This window comes from Mesoplodon mirus (assembly GCF_964341445.2).
Source record: "Mesoplodon mirus genome assembly, chromosome: 17".
In the NCBI taxonomy this organism is placed as follows: domain Eukaryota; kingdom Metazoa; phylum Chordata; class Mammalia; order Artiodactyla; family Ziphiidae; genus Mesoplodon; species Mesoplodon mirus.
Window position 1 is genome coordinate 76,570,340 of NC_138993.1, and position 21,342 is coordinate 76,591,681.

General features: G+C 46.0%; 1 protein-coding gene across 3 annotated transcripts in view; it reads left to right on the top strand.

The window, feature by feature from the left end:
• ARHGEF7 (Rho guanine nucleotide exchange factor 7) overlaps window positions 1-21,342 on the top strand; it is a 132,330-nt gene that overhangs the window by 15,048 nt on the left and 95,940 nt on the right. For all 3 annotated transcript variants that reach the window (XM_082602482.1, XM_082602480.1, XM_082602481.1), the window contains exon 2: window positions 19,147-19,233. In XM_082602482.1, the coding sequence (XP_082458608.1) occupies window positions 19,147-19,233 (87 nt within the window). The remainder of the gene's footprint in view (window positions 1-19,146; window positions 19,234-21,342) is intronic.

Below are 21,342 nucleotides of genomic sequence, written 5' to 3' on the forward strand. Positions count from 1 at the left end.
AGAACTAGAACAAAAAATTTCACAATTTGTATGGAAACACAAAAGACCCCGAATAGCCAAAGCAATCTTGAGAACGAAAAATGGAGCTGGAGGAATCAGGCTCCCTGACTTCAGACTATACTACAAAGCTACAGTAATCAAGACAGTATGGTACTGGCACAAAAACAGAAAGATAGATCAATGGAACAGGATAGAAAGCCCAGAGTTAAACCCACGGACATATGGTCACCTTATCTTTGATAAAGGAGGCAGGAATGTACAGTGGAGAAAGGACAGTCTCTTCAATAAGTGGTGCTGGGAAAACTGGATAGGGACATGTAAAAGTATGAGATTAGATCACTCCCTAACACCATACACAAAAATAAGCTCAAAATGGATTAAAGACCTAAATGTAAGGCCAGACACTATCAAACTCTTAGAGGAAAACATAGGCAGAACACTCTATGACATAAATCACAGCAAGATCCTTTTTGACCCACCTCCTAGAGAAATGGAAATAAAGACAAAAATAAACACATGGGACCTAATGAAACTTAAAAGCTTTTGCACAGCAAAGGAAACCATAAACAAGACCAAAAGACAACCCTCAGAATGGGAGAAAATATTTGCAAATGAAGCAACTGACAAAGGATTAATCTCCAAAATTTACAAGCAGCTCATGTGGCTCAATAACAAAAAAACAAAGAACCCAATCCAAAAATGGGCAGAAGACCTAAATAGACATTTCTCCACAGAAGATATACAGACTGCCAACAAACACATGAAAGGATGCTCAACATCTTTACTCATTAGAGAAATGCAAATCAAAACTACAATGAGATATCATCTCACACCAGTCAGAATGGCCATCATCAAAAAATCTAGAAACAATAAATGCTGGAGAGGGTGTGGAAAAAAGGGAACACTCTTGCACTGCTGGTGGGAATGTGAATTGGTACAGCCGCTATGGAGAACGGTATGGAGGTTCCTTAAAAAACTACAAATAGAACTACCATATGACCCAGCAATCCCACTACTGGGCATATACCCTGAGAAAACCATAATTCAAAAAGAGACATGTACCAAAATGTTCATAGCAGCCCTATTTACAATAGCCCGGAGATGGAAACAACCTAAGTGTCCATCATCGGATGAATGGATAAAGAAGATGTGGCACATATATACAATGGAATATTACTCAGCCATAAAAAGAAATGAAATTGAGCTATTTGTAATGAGGTGGATAGACCTAGAGTCTGTCATACAGAGTGAAGTAAGTCAGAAAGAGAAAGACAAATACTGTATGCTAACACATATATATGGAATTTAAGAAAAAAAAATGTCATGAAGAACATAGGGGTAAGACAGGAATAAAGACACAGACCTACTAGAGAATGGACTTGAGGATATGGGGAGGGGGAAGGGTAAGCTGTGACAAAGTGAAAGAGCGGCATGGACATATATACACTACCAAACGTGAGGTAGATAACTAGTGGGAAGCAGCCGCATAGCACAGGGAGATCAGCTCGGTACTTTGTGACCGCCTGGAGGGGTGGGATAGGGAGGGTGGGAGGGAGACGCAAAAGGGAGGGGATATGGAAACATATGTATATGTATAACTGATTAAATTTGTTATAAAGCAAAAAAATAAAATAAAATAAATTAAAAAAAAAAAAAAAAAAAAAAAAAAAAAAAAAAAACCACAGTGAGATACCACTACACACACCTATTGGAACAGCTAAAACTGAAAAGACTGATCCTACCACGTGTCGGCAAGGATGTGGATGGGCTGGAACTCTCATCCACTGCTGATGTGAATGAAAATTGTACAGCCGCTTTAGAAAATGGTGTTTCTTGAACTATTAAACACACATCAACCAAACGATTTAGCAATTCCATTTCTAGGTGTTTAACCAAGGAAATGGGACTTTATTTTTAAATAGCCACAAACTAGACACAACCCAGATATTTTCAACTGGTATCTGGATAAACAAAGTATTGTATTTCCATAGAACACGACTCAGCAATAAAAGGGAATATGCTATAGCGTGGGTAAAAATTAAAAAAAAGTTCATACTGTATGATTCCCCTTATATAAAATTCTACAAAAAAGCCATCATAATCTGTAGTGACAGAAAGTAGACCAGTGCTTGCGCAGAGACCCTCTGAGGGCACAAGGAGTCCTCTGGGGGGTAGGGGTGTTCATTACCTGATTCTGGTGATGGTTTCACAAGTGCACATGTGTTGTAACTGTTCCAACTGTACACTTTAACTATGAGCAATGTACTGTATGTCGATCACATCTCGGTGTGTGTTACCTGACAGTTTCACCCTGCGAGTTGCGCGTAGTGGAGCTTTAATTCATTTTACTGCCAGCCCTCTACTTCTGAACCTGATTGTTCAGAAAACGTGTACGGAATTTTAAAGTGCAAGTATACTTAGCCTCCTTGCCCAAGAGCTCACTTATTTATCTGTTTATCTTCTCATCAAATCTGTATCAGGTGTCTACTGTGGTTCAAGGATTGTGCTGGGACACTTAATGATTAACAAAAATAGACTCGCATACCATCTAGTGAGGGAGAAGCACGTTAAAGATACTGTTTGAATTTGCTTTACAAATTGAGATACATGCTCTGAAGGCGAGGAACAGATTTCTCAAAGTGTGTAGCTGAGGAAGCTGATTTACACCTGGCGGAGGGGACAGGTGGTGTCTCAGGGAAGGTCTCCTCCAGAAGCAGTACATGAGTGGGCTCTGGCGTGAGTAGAGGGGCTGTGTAGTTAGAGGAGCAGTGGGGGACGTCTGGGTGGCCACAGTGCTGAGACCGAGGGAGAGCTCAAGTGCTCCTGGAGAGAGAGCCACGCGCCAGGCCCCACGGGACGTTGAGTGACTTTGGGTTGTAAAGGTTTTCCAGAGTTTTAAAGGGAAGGATGATGTGATCAGTTGCAGATTTTGAAAACAATACTCCAAACTTTCCAGTGTGGGAAATGGATTAGATGGGGCCCAGAACGGATGTGGAGAAGAGCGTTATTAAGTTCTTAGTGTGGTCCATTGAGAGCCAGTGGGAGCTGGGATTGGGATGGACACCATGCTGCCCAAACCACGAAGGTGGCGGGGGAGAGGGTGAGTGAAGGCAGGTAGCGGGGCTCCATGGTGGGTCCACGTAACTCCCGGGATTCTGGCTGTGCACCGGGATGGCTGGCGGAGTCACCTGTGTGAGTGGGAGCCTGGCCTGGGGCCTAGGCTTGGATCAAGAAGGTCATGAATGGATTCAGTGCCGAGGGTGCTGAACTGGAGCTCAGAGAGGACATTTGGGCTGGGTATAAATTTGGGAGTGACACCATAGAGATGTGAATGCAAGTGTGGGGTGGTGAGTTTTCCCAAGGGGAAATTACAGAGCGAGAACTCCAGAAGGCCTTGGGGACTCAAGACGTGGCTGGCCAGGCAATGCGGACGAGCCTGAGGGGCTAAGGAAGGTGGTGGTTAAGTCCGGGGGGTAGTGTGGTGACCTAAAGTCAGTGGAGGAGGATGTCCAGTAGACTGCGAGAGGCCAAGGGAGTGGGCTTCAAAACCCCAAACCCAAAAAGCATTGGCAGTGTGCTTGAAGGGAAGAGGGCTCTGTCACTGATCATCCTGGGACAGCGGGCATGCCTGGACTGTGCTGGGCAGGCCTGGCTGAGCGGTCAACCCAGTCATTTGTGATCTTAGCAAGGGCGCCTGTGCTCAGGTAAAGGGGGGAGTGTGAGCTCAGGACAGACAGAGGAGCTGGGGAGGGGGTGTTGGAACGGGGGCAGCTGCGGACACGGAGGTTGGGGAGCAGAGAATGTTGGAGTGTGGAGCGTGAGTGGGGGACAGCTGGGCACCCACAGAGGGCCCGCTGGACGCAGAGATGTATGAATTTACAGCAAGTTTTCACATTACGATGCTCAGGAACTCGGAAATTTTGTTAAGAGGAAGTTGACCTTCAGCTGTTTTTTTCTTGATAAAGGAGACTCTAGAAAACTATTTCTTTCAGTGGCTTCAGAGAAGTATATCTATGGTGTTTTTCCCCTCATTTCCTACCTGTTTTAACATGTGTTCAAGTCTAGAGAGTGTGTTGTTGAGACTAAACAGTGGTAACTCTGAGCCATCTGAGGTTTCCGTCTTGTCTTAAACGAATTAACGTCAGGTGTTTAATCTTCCCCCTTTGATTCATTTTACTTCCCCCTTTGAATCATTTTACATTTACGAATGGCTTTAAAGGTAAAGATGGGGACATGGCTGAGAACTTACTGCTCTAGGCTGTCTCTGTGTTTTGCCGCTGACATTTGAAAGCCCAGATCTGATGGAGGTAAGACCTTTTAGGGATGTCAACGTATAATTTTTAGAAAGTTCAGGTTCAAGTTGAGGACTATTTGTTTTATAATTTTATGAGTATACACACATCTCTCCTGGGATTTGCTTTCTCTTTCTCATTTAGAAAATGCTCACAATTAGTTACATATCATAATAAAAGAAGGGAGATAAAGGTAAATCAAGCAGTGTTTATCGGGAATATTGTCCCTAAATAACCACAGTAAAAGTAAGCAGTGTTTAGCTTTTGGGTATTATTTTTCCCAATCAAAGCAATAAAACCCGCACTATTCAGCCTGTCTCCACGTGTGGGGAATGGAAGCTCACCAGTTATTTTTTCTCCTTAATCCTTTTTCTTTGAGAGGATGGTGGGGAGAGTATTATTGGGAGCGGGGGTAGGGAAGGAAGAAGTCTCTCTCTCTCTCTCTTTCTCTCTCATTGAGGAGCTTATGGCTTGAAAAGTTCTGGGTTGGGATGGTTTTCTTTTTCTTACAGCTGGAAGTGGCATAGCTGCTCAACAATTAATTTTTTAATTAAAAATTTAATTAATTTTTTGTATAAAAATTTTTACAATTTTATGTAAAAATGTTAGTGAAATTACTGATACCAGAGTTAGCAGTACCTGCATTTCAAGTTGTTTTCAAGTAATGATGGGCTTTTCATTGCTTTGTACCTTTGGCTTAGGTGACTATGTGGTTCTTACACTTGAGCGTGCCCAAATGCGCCTGGATGGCTTGTGAAAATACAGACTGCCAGACTCCACCCCAGAGTTTCTGATTCTGTAGGTCTGGGTGGGGCTGAGGATCAGCATTTCTCACAGGTGTGCAGGTCATGCTGATGCTGCTGTTCCAGAGGACACATTTCAGGACCACTGACGGCCCACTGAGCTCCTCAGCTCAGGAGTACCATAACCTGGGACCAGCCAGATTGCATGCACGGCGCTTTAAGAAGACGGGAGACTGAGGTGTGGTCACCTGGGGGCTTTTCCACAGGTGAGCACAGGCTGCTCACCTACCTGGATGTGGCCCCCACCGCCATGCTTGGGAAATTTCCTAACCTAGTGCCTTTTAGTTCAGGACAGAGCAGACCCCATGCTGCTTCTCTGTGGGCTTTTGGGGCATTGAAACATGGAGGTAGAGAGCCTGGAACGAAATCCTGCCTTGGATTGGAAGGGGCACTTGGAGTTTATCTGGAAAATGGGATTCCTCATGTTTCTTTACATCTAGAAAATTGTTGCATAAAACAGAAGAGAGGGACTTCCCTGGTGGTCCAGTGGCTAAGACTCCACACTCCCAATGCTGGGGGCCCGGGTTCAATCCCTGGTCAGGGATCTAGATCCCACAGCTGCAACTCAAGAGATCCCACACGCTGCAACTAAAGATCCCGTGTGCTGCCACTAAGACCCGGAGCAGCCAAATAAATAAATATTTTAAAAAATACACAGAAGAAGAGAAACACCATCTGTATTGAGGCCAAGCTCAGGAGGCTTGTATGAGATTTGATGAATGTATTATTTAAGTTGAGGTACTTAAGGAGGAATCCTTGAAATACTCATATTAGGGTTGGGAGGAACCATAGCTAAGTAAGATGACGAGTCGCTAAAAGCGACCGAAAGATATGGAGACACCTGTGGGTAAGGGTTCTCTTTGAAACTACAGCTTTCGGGGGAGGGGTAAATCACCCGCACTGCTGAGCTGTGGGTGGGGGGCATCTGGGTCCAGCGAGTAGGTCCGCTGAGCTGTGCCTCCGTCCCGTGCTGCTCCCAGGGGCCGTGGGCCTATAGGGTCCTTAAACTGGGGCCCTGCTTCTCTGCAGGTCTGCAGGGTCTGCGGCGCATGCTGGCCTTCCACCGCCACCGAGGACGTGCGTCTTGAGTTCATTGCAGTCTATGCTTTTCAATTCAGTAGCCAACTAAGAATTCACTTTGTCACTGAATATGGAGAAAACAGAGATGGTTTCTGGCAACCTCCCCGACCCCTACCCATGTCTGGTCACAGGACCTGCTTTTCTAGGTGTCGTGGTGGAGACGAGCTTCAGCGACCGTCCCCTCGCAGTGAATGAGTCTGGAATCACCTGACAAGGGTTTTCAAGCCGCCATCATAAAAAGGCTTCAAAAACAATGACAGATTCTCTTGAGACAAGTGGAAGAATAGGAGACCGCAGCAAAGAAAGAGGGCTTATGCAAAAGAAACATACGGAAATTACAGAGCTGAGATACAGAATAACTGAAGTAAAGCTTACCGGCTGGCTCAGAAGTCGAGTGCAGAGGACAGAGGACGGAACCTGGGGACGGAGGGGAAGCAGGCTGAAGGAGCGGGATGCGGTGAGGGCTGCGCCTGCCCCCCGAGGCCGTGGGGAGCCGAGCTAGCGGACCAAGGACAAGCTGCAGCTCTGGCGGCGCCCTTCCTCACTGCTTTCCCTGTCCTGCTCTCCCCGTGTGTCTCTCAGCTCTAAAATGTCAGAATCACGGGAGGGCCTCATCAGCTTGTTCTGGCCCCTTTGTGAAACTTAGGACCCGGGCATAAGGCAAGCCTGTCCCCACGCAGGTCTCGTGGGCGGCTGTACAACGTGCCAGCGCTGACAGGAGCTGAGGCCTGGGGGCGCCAGCCAGCTGGTTCCGGGAGCCCCACTTCGAGGCAGCGATCTTCCTCAGTGACAGGAGACGGTGCTGAAACCAGAGTGCTGGCTCTCCGCGGCGCCCGGCTGACCGACGCCTGATACACACAGAGCGAAAACGGAGCCCTGGATGCCAAGCTGGCGGTCCTCGGAGAGCTGGGCAGCAGCCGGGCGGCCGGCCTCAGACGGAGCCGGTGGTAATAGGATGCATCCGTCAGCCGTGACAGACAGGGCTTAGGGTTTATGGTAAAACCCAAGAGCGTCTTATGTCTCTGTACTGTTTTGTCTATGGTGATTATATTTCCAAGTGTTTTTCAGCACAGCTCCTGTCTCAAATATTCAATTCTCATATAAGACCAATTATATTACTTTTTGGTTCTAGGTGCTGTCAGCATCACTCACCTTCACTTTAGGTGGCTATAACCAAGTGATTCTGGTACGGAATTAGTGTCATAGGCAAAGGTTAATTAAACCATTAATTAATTAAATTAATTAAACCATTAATTCACGGAACCAATAATATACTAAGTGCTTGTATATGCCAGGTGTTGAGATGTAACACTCATCAAACAGACTGCCTGTGCAGCATATATTTCATCGCACAGGGAGGTATTCTGGACGTGTACATAGTACGCAAGTAGACTGCACAGCATGTTAGACAGTGATAGGGCTATGGAGAAAAATGGGGGGGATGCCAGCAATTAGGGTGACATTGCCGTTTTACTTCTGGTAGGTAGGGTAGGCGTTACAGAAAAGTGACATTTGAACAAAGACTTGATGTATATGAGCAAGGCATGACGTGAACATCGGGGAGAAGGGAATTTCAGGTGGAGGGACTAGGCTGTGCAAAGGTCCTGAGGTAGGAGCCTGCCTGGCAAATTCTGGGAACAGCAGAGGCCACTGTGAGTTGGGGGAGAGTAGCAGCTGGCTGATGATGAGGTCAAGGAGGGAACGAGGGAACAGACCGTGCAGGGCCTGCTCAGCCATCATAAGGACTTTGACTTAAAAAAAAATGAGTAGACTTTATTTGCAGTTTTAGGTTTCCAGAAAATTTAGCAGAAAGTACACAGAATTTCCATCCACCCCTCTTCACTTTCCCCTATTATTAACATCTTGTGCTAGTGTGGGACACCTGTTACAGTTGATGAAGCAGGACCAATACATTATTAAGTAAAGTCCATAATGTACGTTAGGGTTCACTCTGTGCTGTGCAGTCCGTGGGTTTGGAGATGAAGCATATCCATCATCACAGTGTCACACAGGATGGTTTCATTGCCCTAAAAATTCTCTGTGCTCTGCCTGTTCATCCCGTCCTCTCCCCTAGTCCCTGGCAACCATTGATCTTTTTACTGTTGCCATAGTTTTACTTTTTCCAGGATGTCATGTTGTTGGAATCATACAGTGCGTAGCCTTTTCAGATTGGCTTCTTTCACTTAGTAACATGCACTGAAGTCTCCTCCATGCCTTTTCGTGGCTCATTTTCTTTTATTGCTGAATGATCTTCCATCTTCTGAATCGACCACAGTCTATTTATTCATTCGCCTACTGAAGGGCATCTTGATTACTTCCAGCTTTTTGCAATGATGAATAAAGCTGCTATAAGCATTTGTGTTCAGGTTTTTGCGTGGACACGTTTTCAGCTCATTTGGGTAAAGCAAATTTACCCAAGAAGCAAGATTTTTGGACCTTATGATAAGAGGATGTTTAGTTTTATGCGTAAGTCTCTTCCACGGTGTGGACCAGTGTGTATTCCCATCAGCAGCAGATGAGAGTTCCTGTTGCTCCACGTCCTCGCCAGCACTGGGCGCTGTCAGTGTTGGATTTGTGTCATTCTTTGTTTTTTTTTTTAAAGATTTTTTTTTTGATGTGAACCATTTTGAAAGTCTTTATTGAATTTGTTACAATATTGCTTCTGTTTTATGTTTTGTTTTTTTGGCCGCGGGGCATGTGGGCTCTTAGCTCCCTGACCAGGGATTAAACCCACACCCCTTGCACTGGAAGGTGAAGCGTTAACTGCTGGACTGCCAGGGAAGTCCAGATTTGTGTCATTCTAATGGGTGTGCGGCAGTGTCTCACTGTTCTTTTCATTTGCATTTCCCTGATGACATATGATGTGGATCATCTTTTCATATGGTTAGTTGCCTTGCCATCTGTATATCTTCTTTGGTAAGGAGACTATTCAGGTCTTTTGCCCATTTTTACATTGGGCTGTCTATTTTCTTATTGTTGAGTTTTAGTAGTTCTTTGTATGTTTTAGATATAAATCCGTGATTGGATGTGTGTTTCGCAAATACAGTACTTTCGTCCAGTCTGTGTCTTACCTTTTATTCTCTTAAGGGATTTTGGCTTTTACTCTGAGTGAAATGGGGGGCTTTGGAGGGTTTTGAGCAGAGGAGTGATGTGACAGGCAAATTATAAATGTGCAGGGAGATGTTCCAGCTATAGTAATATGGAAGAAATAGAATTCCTGAGTATGCATTGGCCGCCTTATCTTTAACTAACGAAGGTCAGTTTTTCTAAGTGATCGTTTGAAAACGTAGTTTTGAACTACATACCGCTCCACATCTTACACACAGCTACAGCCCTATTTCAGCGGGTACTCTGCAGGTACTTAAGAGCTCCGGGAGATAACGAGCTTTTTATCACCTTTTTATTACTCACATTTAATATGAAGTCTCGACTGGCTTCTTTCATGCAAGAGGCTTTTACAGCACGAGTGTTCCAAGCTGTGGTCGCCTGCTTCCCCTGCCGTTCCCTCTGGGGAGGGTCTTGGCTGCTAGTTATAGAGAGGCACACTTGCCAGTGAGCGTCCTCAGCTTTTTCCTCTCCCCTTATTCACGTTCCTTCCTCTGGTGAAGGCTCCCTTTCGCTTCCCAGCCTCTCTCCAAAGTCAGCCAGCCCTCTCTGCGCGCCTTCAAACCTCCCACATGCTAACGTGTGGGTGAAAACAGAACTTTCTCCAAGGTGGTCAGTGTCCCATCTTCTGGCCCAGAGGCTTTAACTTGCCTTAAATGCAGCTTCTTGGGCTGTTTAGAAATGAAAGACGGGTTCTTTCACCAGGAGGGCTGGTCGGGCACGAGGCAGGGCGCTGCTCCGAAGCTCCCACTGCTGCCCCTGGCTTCACTGTGTGGGAAAGGAGGGAGCGTGCACAGCGAGGTAAACCAATGGGGTGGCAGGCCACACAGGCCCCGCGCAGACACCTGAGGACACAGGTTCCATCGGTGCAATCCCAGCAGTGGCTGCGGGGACAGGACTTGACATTCTACCTTGAGGTGTCTCGGTCAAAGGTAGGGGGTTGGGTTGTCCGTGAGGCAAACAGCAGACCCATGAGGCCTGCGGCCACCAGTGCCCCATGGTCCTGGGGGGTGGGGCTCCTCTCCTGGGGGTATTCTCGCCCCTACCTGCTGCACTGACACTGCAGAGGTACATGGCACCCTCCCATCGGAGACCACGAGCCTCTCTACAGGCTTTTCCACCAATGGACACAGGCAAAGACATTGGTAGCCATTCTGAAATGTGCTCAGTAGGAGAGGAGATGGATGTCAAAGGACCAGAAACACTGCAGAAATTGAGCTTAAGAGGAAAGTAAGCAGTGGCTCAGATTTACAAAATACATGTTTCCGTTGGGTTGAAAGCATGAGAATGAGAGGTAAAAAGGGATGATTATTCCATATGAACAGGCGAAACTTCAGTTAAGAAAAATCTCTGATTACAAGGCCCAGTCTGAGTTGTCTTAGGAATTCGTACTCCTGTTTCCCTATATCAAGATCCTTCAAAGGTGTAAGAAATGGCGTCTGCTTAAGGAAGGCACGAGACATTAATGACGGCCTGGCCCATGCACCTCTGCGTCCCAGGTGTCTGGATCACAGCCACCACAGGGCATGTGCTATTTTCAAGATTGCTCTCATTTGACGATTACTACTCACCTGCCTGTTTTGATCTAACATTACTGGCAGAGCAAAACACAAATGCAGTGGGGAAATTTAACCTAGGTAGTTTGGTGAAAGTTTATGCCCACATTTAAAAAAATCCATTTTTGGCACTGGTATCAATTTGGGACTGTCGCCACCGTCTCTGAAGGACTTAAAATGTGCTTTTAGAGCTTGTGGGAACCGGGCCTCGGGGGACACCCGAGCTAATTTAAGCCACGCAGTCTTGCTGGTCTGCCTGCCCCTGACATCCCCCATGTCTGGGATGGCTGAACTTAGTGCATTCATATTTCTGATCACCCTTTATGGCTTGCCTAGCTCCACACTAATGGATGACATCTTTATTTTTCCCCAGATGACCGTAGCATCCATACAGGAGCTGGGCTTTGGGATATATTGAAGAAGGGAAGCCAAAGAAAAATGTACTTTATTAAAAGCTTAAGTGTCTTCCAGTAACTACTTGTAATCCCAGGCCACACACTTTGGGAGCTAATTTACTATCTGGTATTTAGCTGCCAAGTCCTTGAGCTCTCTGCTGGATGCTTCACTGTTTTCCATGGACTTGGAGGAGGAGCCCCGTAGCCTCCAAGTGAGCTCTGTAGACCTCTGCTTTCACTCCCCTGAAACTCTCTGGCTGCAGAGTGAGCGGAGAGCTATGGACAAGTGTGGTCCCTGATCAGGAGACAGCTGCACTCTAGTTAGAATAAAGCAATGGCTACCAGGTCATTACATTCAGTGCTAATTAGACTTTTAGGTGGTGAATTTAGGATTTTAAGCATAGCATTGCATATTGGCATGGCGTGGTGGAGATCTGCCTCACGAGGACCCCAACACACTGACAGCCGGGCTCTCCAAAAAGGACTGTTTTCTAATGGGGAGGCACCTTGACCTGCGAGAACATTAGATTGGAGTATTCTTTTAAAAAATGTATTTATTTAATAATACTTTCATGTGGTACAAAATTCAAAGGGTACCAAAAAGTACAGAGTGCAAAGGAAGTTTCCCTTCTCCCCCTCTGTCCTCTGAGCCCCGGGTTCTCTCCCTGGAGGCAGCCCCTGTTATCTGGCATGTGCTTCCAGAGACAGGGCACGCATTTCTTTTATTATTTTTAGATTTCTTTTATTATATTTTATTTTTGGGTGCGTTGGGTCTTTGTTGTTGCACGCAGGCTTTCTCTAGTTGCAGCGAGCGGGGTCTACTCTTCGTTGTGGTGCGCGGGCTTCTCATTGTGGTGGCTTCTCCTGTTACAGAGCATGGGCTCTAGGCGTGCGGGCTTCAGTAGTTGTGGCACGTGGGCTCAGTAGTTGTGGCTCACGGGCTCTAGAGCGCAGGCTCAGTAGTTGTGGTGTACAGGCTTAGTTGCTCCACGGCATGTGGGATCTTCCCGGACCAGGAATCGAACCCGTGTTCCCTGCATTGGCAGGCGGATTCTTAACCACTGCACCACCAGGGAAGTCCCAGGCCATGCATTTCTGAACACCCAGGCACATCTTCTTCTTGCTTTTTTTCTTTAAACACTAAGCATGTCCTGCATACTGTTCACCATGTTCCTTGTCCCACACCTACTGTAACCAGGAGGTTGTGACATATCAGTATATAAAGCTGACTATTTTTAAGTGCTGTGTGGTAGGCTGGTGGTCTGTTCTGTGGCAGGACTGTAACTGACCTAATCCTTTCCCTAAATTGTTTCTCATCTTTTGCTGTGACACTGTTTTCTATTTTTAACCGTACCACCAGGAAGCTCACTGGGTTAGGGTCCCAGCAGAAAACAGACGGCATGCTAAACAGAAATGGTTGAAGAGAGTTTAACAAAGAGACTATTTACACAATGAGGGCAGGGATAAGGACATGGAGGCACCCTGGGAGGTCACCAGTTCAGCCCACCACTTCTGGGAACTAGGCTCCTGAGCAGCTGAGTGTTTCCCAGCTGTTACAAGCTGCAGTGGTTTTCTGTACTCTCCATCTTAAGTGTTGCAGTAACACTGAACCTGTGTAATTCTTTGCTTGCTAGAACTGCCTAGTCTTCTTCCTCAAGCAGTTTTGGAAACTAAAACTCTAAACTCCTTCAGACTTGGAGAGAAGGCAGCTCCTCTAGTTGGCACTTTATTTGGACTGGGGGTAGAGCTGGCTGTCCCCAGTGTGGAGTGGGTGGTAGAAAGGAGTTGAGAAGGCGGGAGCTGGGCAGCTGTGGAGGTCTCTGAAGTCTGGCCTTAACATTGCCTTGTGATTTAGTTTGTAGCAAATTCTCAGAGTGTCAGACACACTCCTTGTCAAATATTGAGTACAAAAGCCATATTTCAAAGGAAAATCACAATGGTTTGGGGGCTGTCTATGCCTCTGCCTGATTAGAATTTTTGGCGGGAAAGCCTGGAGTTTATTATCGTGGCAAGTTTGGGAGAGGATTTCTGGAAAGCACATGGGGCAGCTGTTGGTCATTTGAGGCCAGAGCTCCTCTCTGAACACATCTGGAGATGCACTGAGCAGAGCTCGCCTTCAGGTTATGAAGGCTCTGGTGACTGTAAATAAAGCTGCTGTGAACATTCTTGAGCATGGCTTTTTGTGGCCATATGTTTTCATCCCTCTTGGGTAAACACCTAGGGGAGGAATTGCTGGGGCTTAGGTATGTTTAACTTTGCAAGGAGCTGCCGGTTTCCCAAGCGCACCACCTGACACTCCCACCGGTCACGCGTGGGAGCTCCAGTTGCTTCCCATCCTTGCCAACGCTCGATACTGTCAGCCTTTTCCATCTCACCCCTCTGGTGGGTGGGTAGTGTTATCTGTGCTTTTAATTTGCATTTCCCTGATGACTAATGATGCTCAACACTTTTTCATGTGCTCACTTACCATTCATACAGCTTCTTCAGCAAAATATGGCGGGGGGAGGGAGCTTTTAAATATCTCCTTTTGTATCATCATCGCTCCAATGCATTTTTTTCCATTGCAGCTTCACCCATGATCTCAGTTGCCCTGATTATTCACCACCCTTGAAGACATGATGGACTTTTCAAGTGTCACACCCTTGACAATGCAGTCCCATCTGCCTCTTCACCCTTTCGTCCCCAACTCGGTTGTCACTGTTTGGGGCGGCTAAGCCTCTGGCCTGCCCTGTCTGTGCCTCCAGGGTCCTGAGCATACACCTGTGTGGCTGCACCTGCCACACTGTGAGCAGTTCTTCCTCACCGAGGGCAGGGGCTGTGCCCACCTCTTCTTTGTAGTCACAGTGCTCATCACACGATCTGGCAGGAGTCTAGGTCCAATATTGTTGAACCAATTTATTATGCATCTGATCCTCCCAACAGCCCTGTTGACCAACGCTGAATGTGTCAGCCTTAAACTGGGGATACAGGTGTAGACATAGAGGGGTCAAGTGGCTTGTTCGAGGTCAGTATGTGTGTTACAGTTAGGAACTACTTACTGTAAAGTTTTGAGTCTTTTACGTTATAGTTCTCCAAACAGGTATGTTGCTTTAGGTAGAGTTCAGGATAGTTTTAAGGGAATCCATTTCCATTTCTATGTCCTCAGCTTGCATCCATGCTCAACTAAAACCAAGGAGCCAGAGCAGCTGTCTCTGAGCAAGGAGAGCATCACGCTGGTCTGACTGTCCCACATCCCCTTTCACAATGGCCTTCTCCCACTTCACCCTTTGTTGTCTTCCCGAGGTGCACGCTGCCAGGTGGAAGGCCTCCCAGCTGTCACAAAGGGTCCCGGTGCTGGGAGGGGAGTGATTCTGATGACTGCATGTTGCAGCTCAGGGTTGTACTTCTTAGCTTTCACAGAAATTGAAGGGGACCCCAATCAAGCTGTTCCCTGATGATTTTAAGTTTTTATTTATGACATATTATATCTGGACTTTGGCTGTGTAACTCAGAAGGCTTCAAAGAATCATCCTAACAAAACTCCTTCCATTTCCATGTGCTTATTTTTATGAACAAGGTTTCTCAGTTTTTGCATTAAAAAAACCCCAAGATAGTAATAGAATTGGTGCTGGTCCCTATCTCTTTCCAGCAGTAAGTGATGATTATCCATGGGTAAATGAACTAATTAAAAAAAAACCCTATACATCTCATGAAGATATATATTTCCAAATAAAATTTGCATTTTATATTTAATAATTTTTATCAAGAACTGTAACATATGTTTCCATTATTTGTGAACTCGCAATAGCTGTGTTGACTCAATTCAGAAGAGAAGTCATAACAATTAGATCCTTATGGATCAATAATTTTAAACATAGAGTCAATTCCATTATTTGTAGTAGTTACATTCTACAAGGGCACCATGAGCACTGAATTAGCAACTACTGAACCATTGTTCATGGAGAAATACAGGGTTAGTTTCCTTTGAACTTCTGGTCACAATATCTGGTCAACCAATCAATATGTAATCTTGTTTTTAGGTGTATTTCTGTTTAAAGATAGCTTATTTAACATATATATATATATATATTTACAAATAATTACACGCAGTATATCTTTATAATAAAACACCATCTCAATTACAGCATTACATAACGTAGTCTACCATAGTGTGACTGTTCTAATTTAGCTCTTCCATTCAGTCACATACACAGTACACATGTTCACTGCTCACATACACATGCAAATACACACTGTATATTGGATACTACAGCATAATGCAAGAAAGAAAGCCCCCCCCCAAAAAAGCATTAACCAAAGATTAAACATTTAAAATTTATGGAAACCACCTTACTGTTGATGGAGCCATGGAACACGTGATGGGGCAGTGCACAGTGGGGTTAAACCTCGTAACCTCGGCTTGCCGTACGGGAACGGAGGGAGAGTCAGGAAGGAAGATGTCAGGGAGGGTGGCCTGTGAGATCTGGCAGCTCTGCCTCAGGAGTCTGGCTTTCCCAGTTTGGTGACGGTGTCAGCAACTTGCCCTCCCAATCTGGCTTGAAAAACTGCTTCAGCTTCACCCGCTTGGCTTTTTGCCTTAAATCTTTAAGCATTTCAGCATAAGGGATGAACGCGGTGGAGGTAAGGCGCTTAAACGTGAGGCTGCGTTCGGGCACAGGGTCACACTTTTCCATGTCATTGAAAATTTTTTCCAAGGCAGAATTCCATTCTGCTATTTTGGCTGCTGTGAGAGGGACAATTCTTGGAGTCTCAGGCTGACTTTCACCATCCTCGTCATCTCCATTGCCTTGTTTTGCCATCTCGTCCAGGTCTTTGTTGGTGGGTTCTACTGCCGCTTCTGCCAAAATTTCCTCCACATCGCCTTCCTTCATGTCACTGAAACCTTCTCCACTTATCTGTTGTGCAATATACATTATGTTTTTGACACTGCTTGTTATATTTTCTGTAACACCTTCAAAACCTTCAAAAATTTTCACACAGTCTGGCCAAACATTTCCCCAACAACTGTTGATAGTAGCCTGCTTGACGCTGTCCCAGGCTGTGCTGATATAATCAATAACATTGCGTATGGTGACTGACTTCCAGTAGTCCATCATGGTGGTCTCCTCATCGGCATTGAGAGCCTCAAAAGCCTTGCTATAAAGCTCCCTGGTGTAGTGTGCCTTGAAAGCTTTTATCACACCCTGATTGAGGGGTTGGATAAGAGATGCTGTGTTTGGGGGTATGAAGAGAACTTCTATGTCAGGGTGGGCATTTTCGAGTTCTTCACGGCAATGAACTGGGGCATTATCCAAAATTAATAAAACCCTGAAGGCAAGGTTTTTGCCATGGAGGTAACGTTCAGCTTCTGGGATGAAGCAGTTGTGGAACCAATCCCAGAATATTTTGGACGCCATCCATGCTTTTTTGTTCCATCTCCAGTGGACTGGCATACGGTTCAAGTTTTTCCCTCTAAGTGCTTGTGGGTTTTGTGCTCTGTGTATCATGAGGGGTTTGCACTTAAAGTCACCCTTGGCGTTTGCACAGAACAGCAAGGTTGCACAGTCCTTGAATGATTTAAAGCCAGGAGTTTTGGAGGCCGTTTGCATTACATAGGTTCGTTTGCCAACATTTTTGTAAAATAAGCCAGTTTCATCAGCATTGAAAACCTGCTCTTCCATATAACCCTTTTCATGTATAATGCTTAGCAGGTATTTTTTAAATTCTTCTGCAGCCTCCTGATCCGTAGAACCTACCTTGCCTGCAAGTTTGACATTTTTCATGTGGTATCGCCTTTTGAATCGTGCAAGCCAGCCTGCACTAGCTGAGAAGGGTTTAACATTTTCTTGACCCTGGGTAACATGACCGTAAATTTCTTTGGCTTTCAGCCTCACAACAACGCTATCCACTACACTCTTTTTATTGCTTGTCATCTCATGAATCCACAAATTTAGTTGCTTTTCCATCTTTTCCATAGCTCCATCACGCACTATAGAGGTTACTTTAGCACTTTCCGGAGCGGCTTCACGTACAGATCTGCGAATATCCTCTTCCTTTTTCTGGATGTACCGTATTGTTGACTCATTAACATTGAATTCTCGGCCAACAGCGCTGTAACTCAGGCCTGAGTGAAGCTTATCTAACACACGTATTTTCTCTGTAAGGCACATTACAACCTTCTTGCGCTTAGGAATGCCAGATAGTGCTTTAGCACTACGTTTGGGGGCCATTTAAAACAGTGAAATCACCGAGAAAAAGCAAAAAAAAAAAAAAAAAAAAAAAGTGAAAAATGTGGCACCAGTGGAGTGAAAAGGACATTTGCTTACATTATGAGCTACAAGAAGATGGCAGAGCATGGCCTTGTTCAAATTCAGCTGGGAACATGTGCATAAGGCAATTCAAATTTTTTGCTGCTTTGCACATGTCTATAAATGACTGAGAAAGTGCCACAAATATGGATTTTGGGGTTACACATAAATTTTATTGAGTAGGCGAATTTGCAAATATAGAATCCGTGAATGAGGATTGACTGTATTTGTATGCAAAAACAGTGTGAGGGAGGAGTAAAATGGACTAGAAGGCAGATTTGGTTTTGCTGTTCCACTCTCAAGTTCCACTGAAAAAAACGAATCTGTTCAATATTTGGAGGGAAATATGCTGGCACTTCTAAGAATTTTTAAACTGTAGAGAAAAAAAAGTGTCATTTCCTCCCTCTTGGCACTGCTCAACACCCTGGTTTTCTTTCGTAGTTTTAGAAGACCTGACCACTTTGAAATGAAACCGCAGTATTCCTGAGAAAGGCCTGATGGAATGTCGTGATTTCCCCCTAGAGGACAGAAGGACAAAATGTCTTGAACGTCCTCAAATGCTAGAATTCTGGATGATACTTTAGTGTAAAAAGTCTTCACATGCCGTTCAGAACAACAAAAAAAAGCTCTTCTGAGATCTCAGGCTTCTCCCTTGATTGTTCTGTGTAACTGGTGCCGTTCTTGGTTTCCTTTGTTTCTTGCCCTGGGAGGCTGTCAGAAACTTCTTACACGTGTGGCCGTGGCCTTTACAGTTCTGCCTCAGACCAAGCACCAGACAGTTTGCAGGAGCCCTCGCTGGTCTTCACCTGTGATGGAGGCTGCATTCGCCACAATCTCTCCCCAGCTGACTTTTCGCTGACGAGTGACCAGCTATTTTGGCTAATCACTGATGAAGCACATGGTCAATATGTAGTAAAAGAAAACACTGCACTTTAATCCCAACCGGCATAATTTACGTTGCTAATTGTTTTAAGTCATCGTATTAGAATTCCAGCTCCACTCTCCCCAAGCCGGGGGCGGGGAAGAACTGAGAAAACAACAGGTTCTCAACAGCCCCTTCGTGGTTGCTTCAAGTAGCGGAGGCCAAGCTTTCCCGGGTCCCTCTGGGCGGGGCGGGCTCCGCCTGCGAGGCCGCGTCGGAGGACGAGCGCCGGGGGTGCGGGGATGGGGAGTCCGCGCGTGAGCCGGGCCAGGTGGGCCGCGTCCGAGGGCGAGCGCCAAGGGCGGGGAGGAGAAGTCCGTGTGTGGGCCAGGCCAGGGGGGGCCACGTCGGATGGCCAGCGCCAGCTACCGAGAGAGGAGGCCGCGCCCTCACGGCGGGGAACCGGAAGAGGTCGTGGGCGGGGCCTGCCGGGGCGCGGTCTGAAGACGTCACTTCCGACGCCGCTCCACTTCCTGGTGAGGGAAGGGGGCTGAGATTGGTGCATCCCGGAGGAAGGAAAAAGGGTGAGGAGAGGCGGTGGCCGAGCGGGCGGACGCCGGGGGCGGCCGGGCTAGCTCCGGGCCGCCGGGGCAGCCCGCCCTGGTCGCTCGCGCGGCCGGCACGCCCGCCGGGGCCGCGTCGCGTTCCCCTCGGGGCGCATCCGCGGCCTGCCCGCGGCGCTCAGCGCCTGTGCTCTGTGTTGCAGGTCTACCCGGAGCCCCGGAGCGAGGGCGAGTGCCTGAGCAACATCCGCGAGTTCCTGCGAGGCTGCGGGGCGTCCCTGCGCCTGGAGGTGAGTGGCGGGGGCGCCGGGGCCGGCGGGGCGCTGGGACGCGAGGCGGGCGGGCGTGGTAACGGCCTGCAGCGGCGGCTACTGGGCCCGGCTCGCGGGTCCCCCAGGGGCGACTGCGGGCTCAGGGCAGGGAGGAGCCCCACATTTTGCACGCTGCGATGGGGACAAGTGGTTACAGTAGCTCGTGGTGCAGGTGACAACACGTTTTCGACAGCCGTTTGTTGGGCAGGGACGCTTTCTGACTCCTTGGTACTTGCCTTAGCTTTAACTCTGCCCTAGGGATTCTCGGGGGACGCGCATCCAGGTCTGGGTCCACCGTCAGAACCCTAAGCAGGTGATCAGGCGGAGCCGGGAGAAATAAAATGGGCCCCCAGTCCTCCAAGTGCCACTCCCTTTAGGTGGTTTTTACTCTGATAATTGATGTTTAGGTTAGGGACATGTTAATCTATGTCTTGGGGCGTGGGTGTCATTTCCATGTTGCTTAGAATTTTGTCACTGTGCTAAATACAGTCAGTAACAGCTCTCTGGAAATTTCTTTTTCATCTTATGTTACCATGTGTGATTTTTCTTAATCCTGGGGTAGGGCTTTAGATCAGAAATCTAGCTGCTTTTTTATTTGGAAATTACAGACTAATTGGTTATAGTCAGTGGGGGGTTTAAATCTTGCCTTTTCTACCTGCGGCTTTACCACTCTCTGCCTTTGTTTCCTTATCTGAGTACTGAGATGAATTATACCAGGCTCCTAGGTAACAGTATATGAAAGCATCTCCAACTTTGTCGTTTTATCATTGAGTTTCTCTGTTAGGCTGTGATAATAAATGCTTGTAGCAGTTTTTGCTTTTTCTGACCTTTGTTGGGGAATTTTATAATTCCCTTCAAACTATTGAGTTTTGTTTCTCATTAGACTAAATTTGAAACTCACTTTGCAAGAAGGTATTGTTTTAAAGAAAGTTGAACGTAAAAAAACCCCAAACATCTCATCCTTAGTTTTCCAAAGGTTGCTGTTGAAATTGTATATAGCTACTATTTTTAAAAATTGAGTTTATTTAGAGATGTTCTAGAAGAGACTTTGTTCACTAACACATCCTAAGTATCTAGAACAGTGCTTGGCATATAGTAGGCCTTCAGTAAATATTTGTGCTTGACTGATGACCTGGCAGTTGTAGTTGGTAGTAAAGGTTTCCTTTTATAGAAAAAAAATCAAATATGACTTATTTTGTGCTATTTAAATATCTCTTCCAGTAAATTTACAATAGAGGCAAGTTTAGTTAACATTCTTTCAAGCTCAGTTATAAGTTAAACTTTAAAACTTTCAACTAAATAAGAGGTAATCATTTTAAAAAGCACATCAGAAAGCTCATACGTTTGTTGGTCACTCTGAAAAAGGAGCTCTGTACGGTATGGACTCAACTTGGGCTTCCAGACTTGTTGTAATCTGTGATGTGAAGGGACAGGCCTGTTCGCTGAAAGACAGCCTCACACGTGGAACACAGTGTGGCGGGCGGTTTCCCAGTGTTTTTAAAGAAAAATACACGGAAAGGGAGTGAGGAGGGAAGGACTTTGCTCTTTTGAAACACTTTGTAGCTCTACACACTTCATTTTCACAAAATGCTGGAAGACAAGAGACTGACAGGAAAGCTTTTGAAATTACAAACATGAAACTCAAGATTGATAGCTTGAATTCTAGATTAGCTTTTGTTCTATGTAAGTGTCAAGGTAGGTTTTTCCAGGGGTTAGTTTAGACTGCATTGTGTTTGTAACAGACTGCCTGTCTTTGGTATATGTATTTTCTTGTCTACCACCATTATAAACTGTCTTAAGGGGAAAGAGTAGCCTCCGCTCGCTGCAACTAGAGAAACCCCGCGCACAGCAACAAAGACCCAATGCAGCTGAAAATAAATAAATAAATAAATTTATTTAAAAAAAACAACTGTCTTAAGATTTCTTAAAGGAAGAGAGGAACCGAACGTCATAATTACTTTATCAGTTATTTTAATGCATACACACCTTAACTCGCTGTGGAAAATCAAGTATTATTCCCCTAATGAGTTGTTCTGATTATGAAAGGAGTTTTAATTTTAAAGGAATATTGTACAATTTGCGTTTATT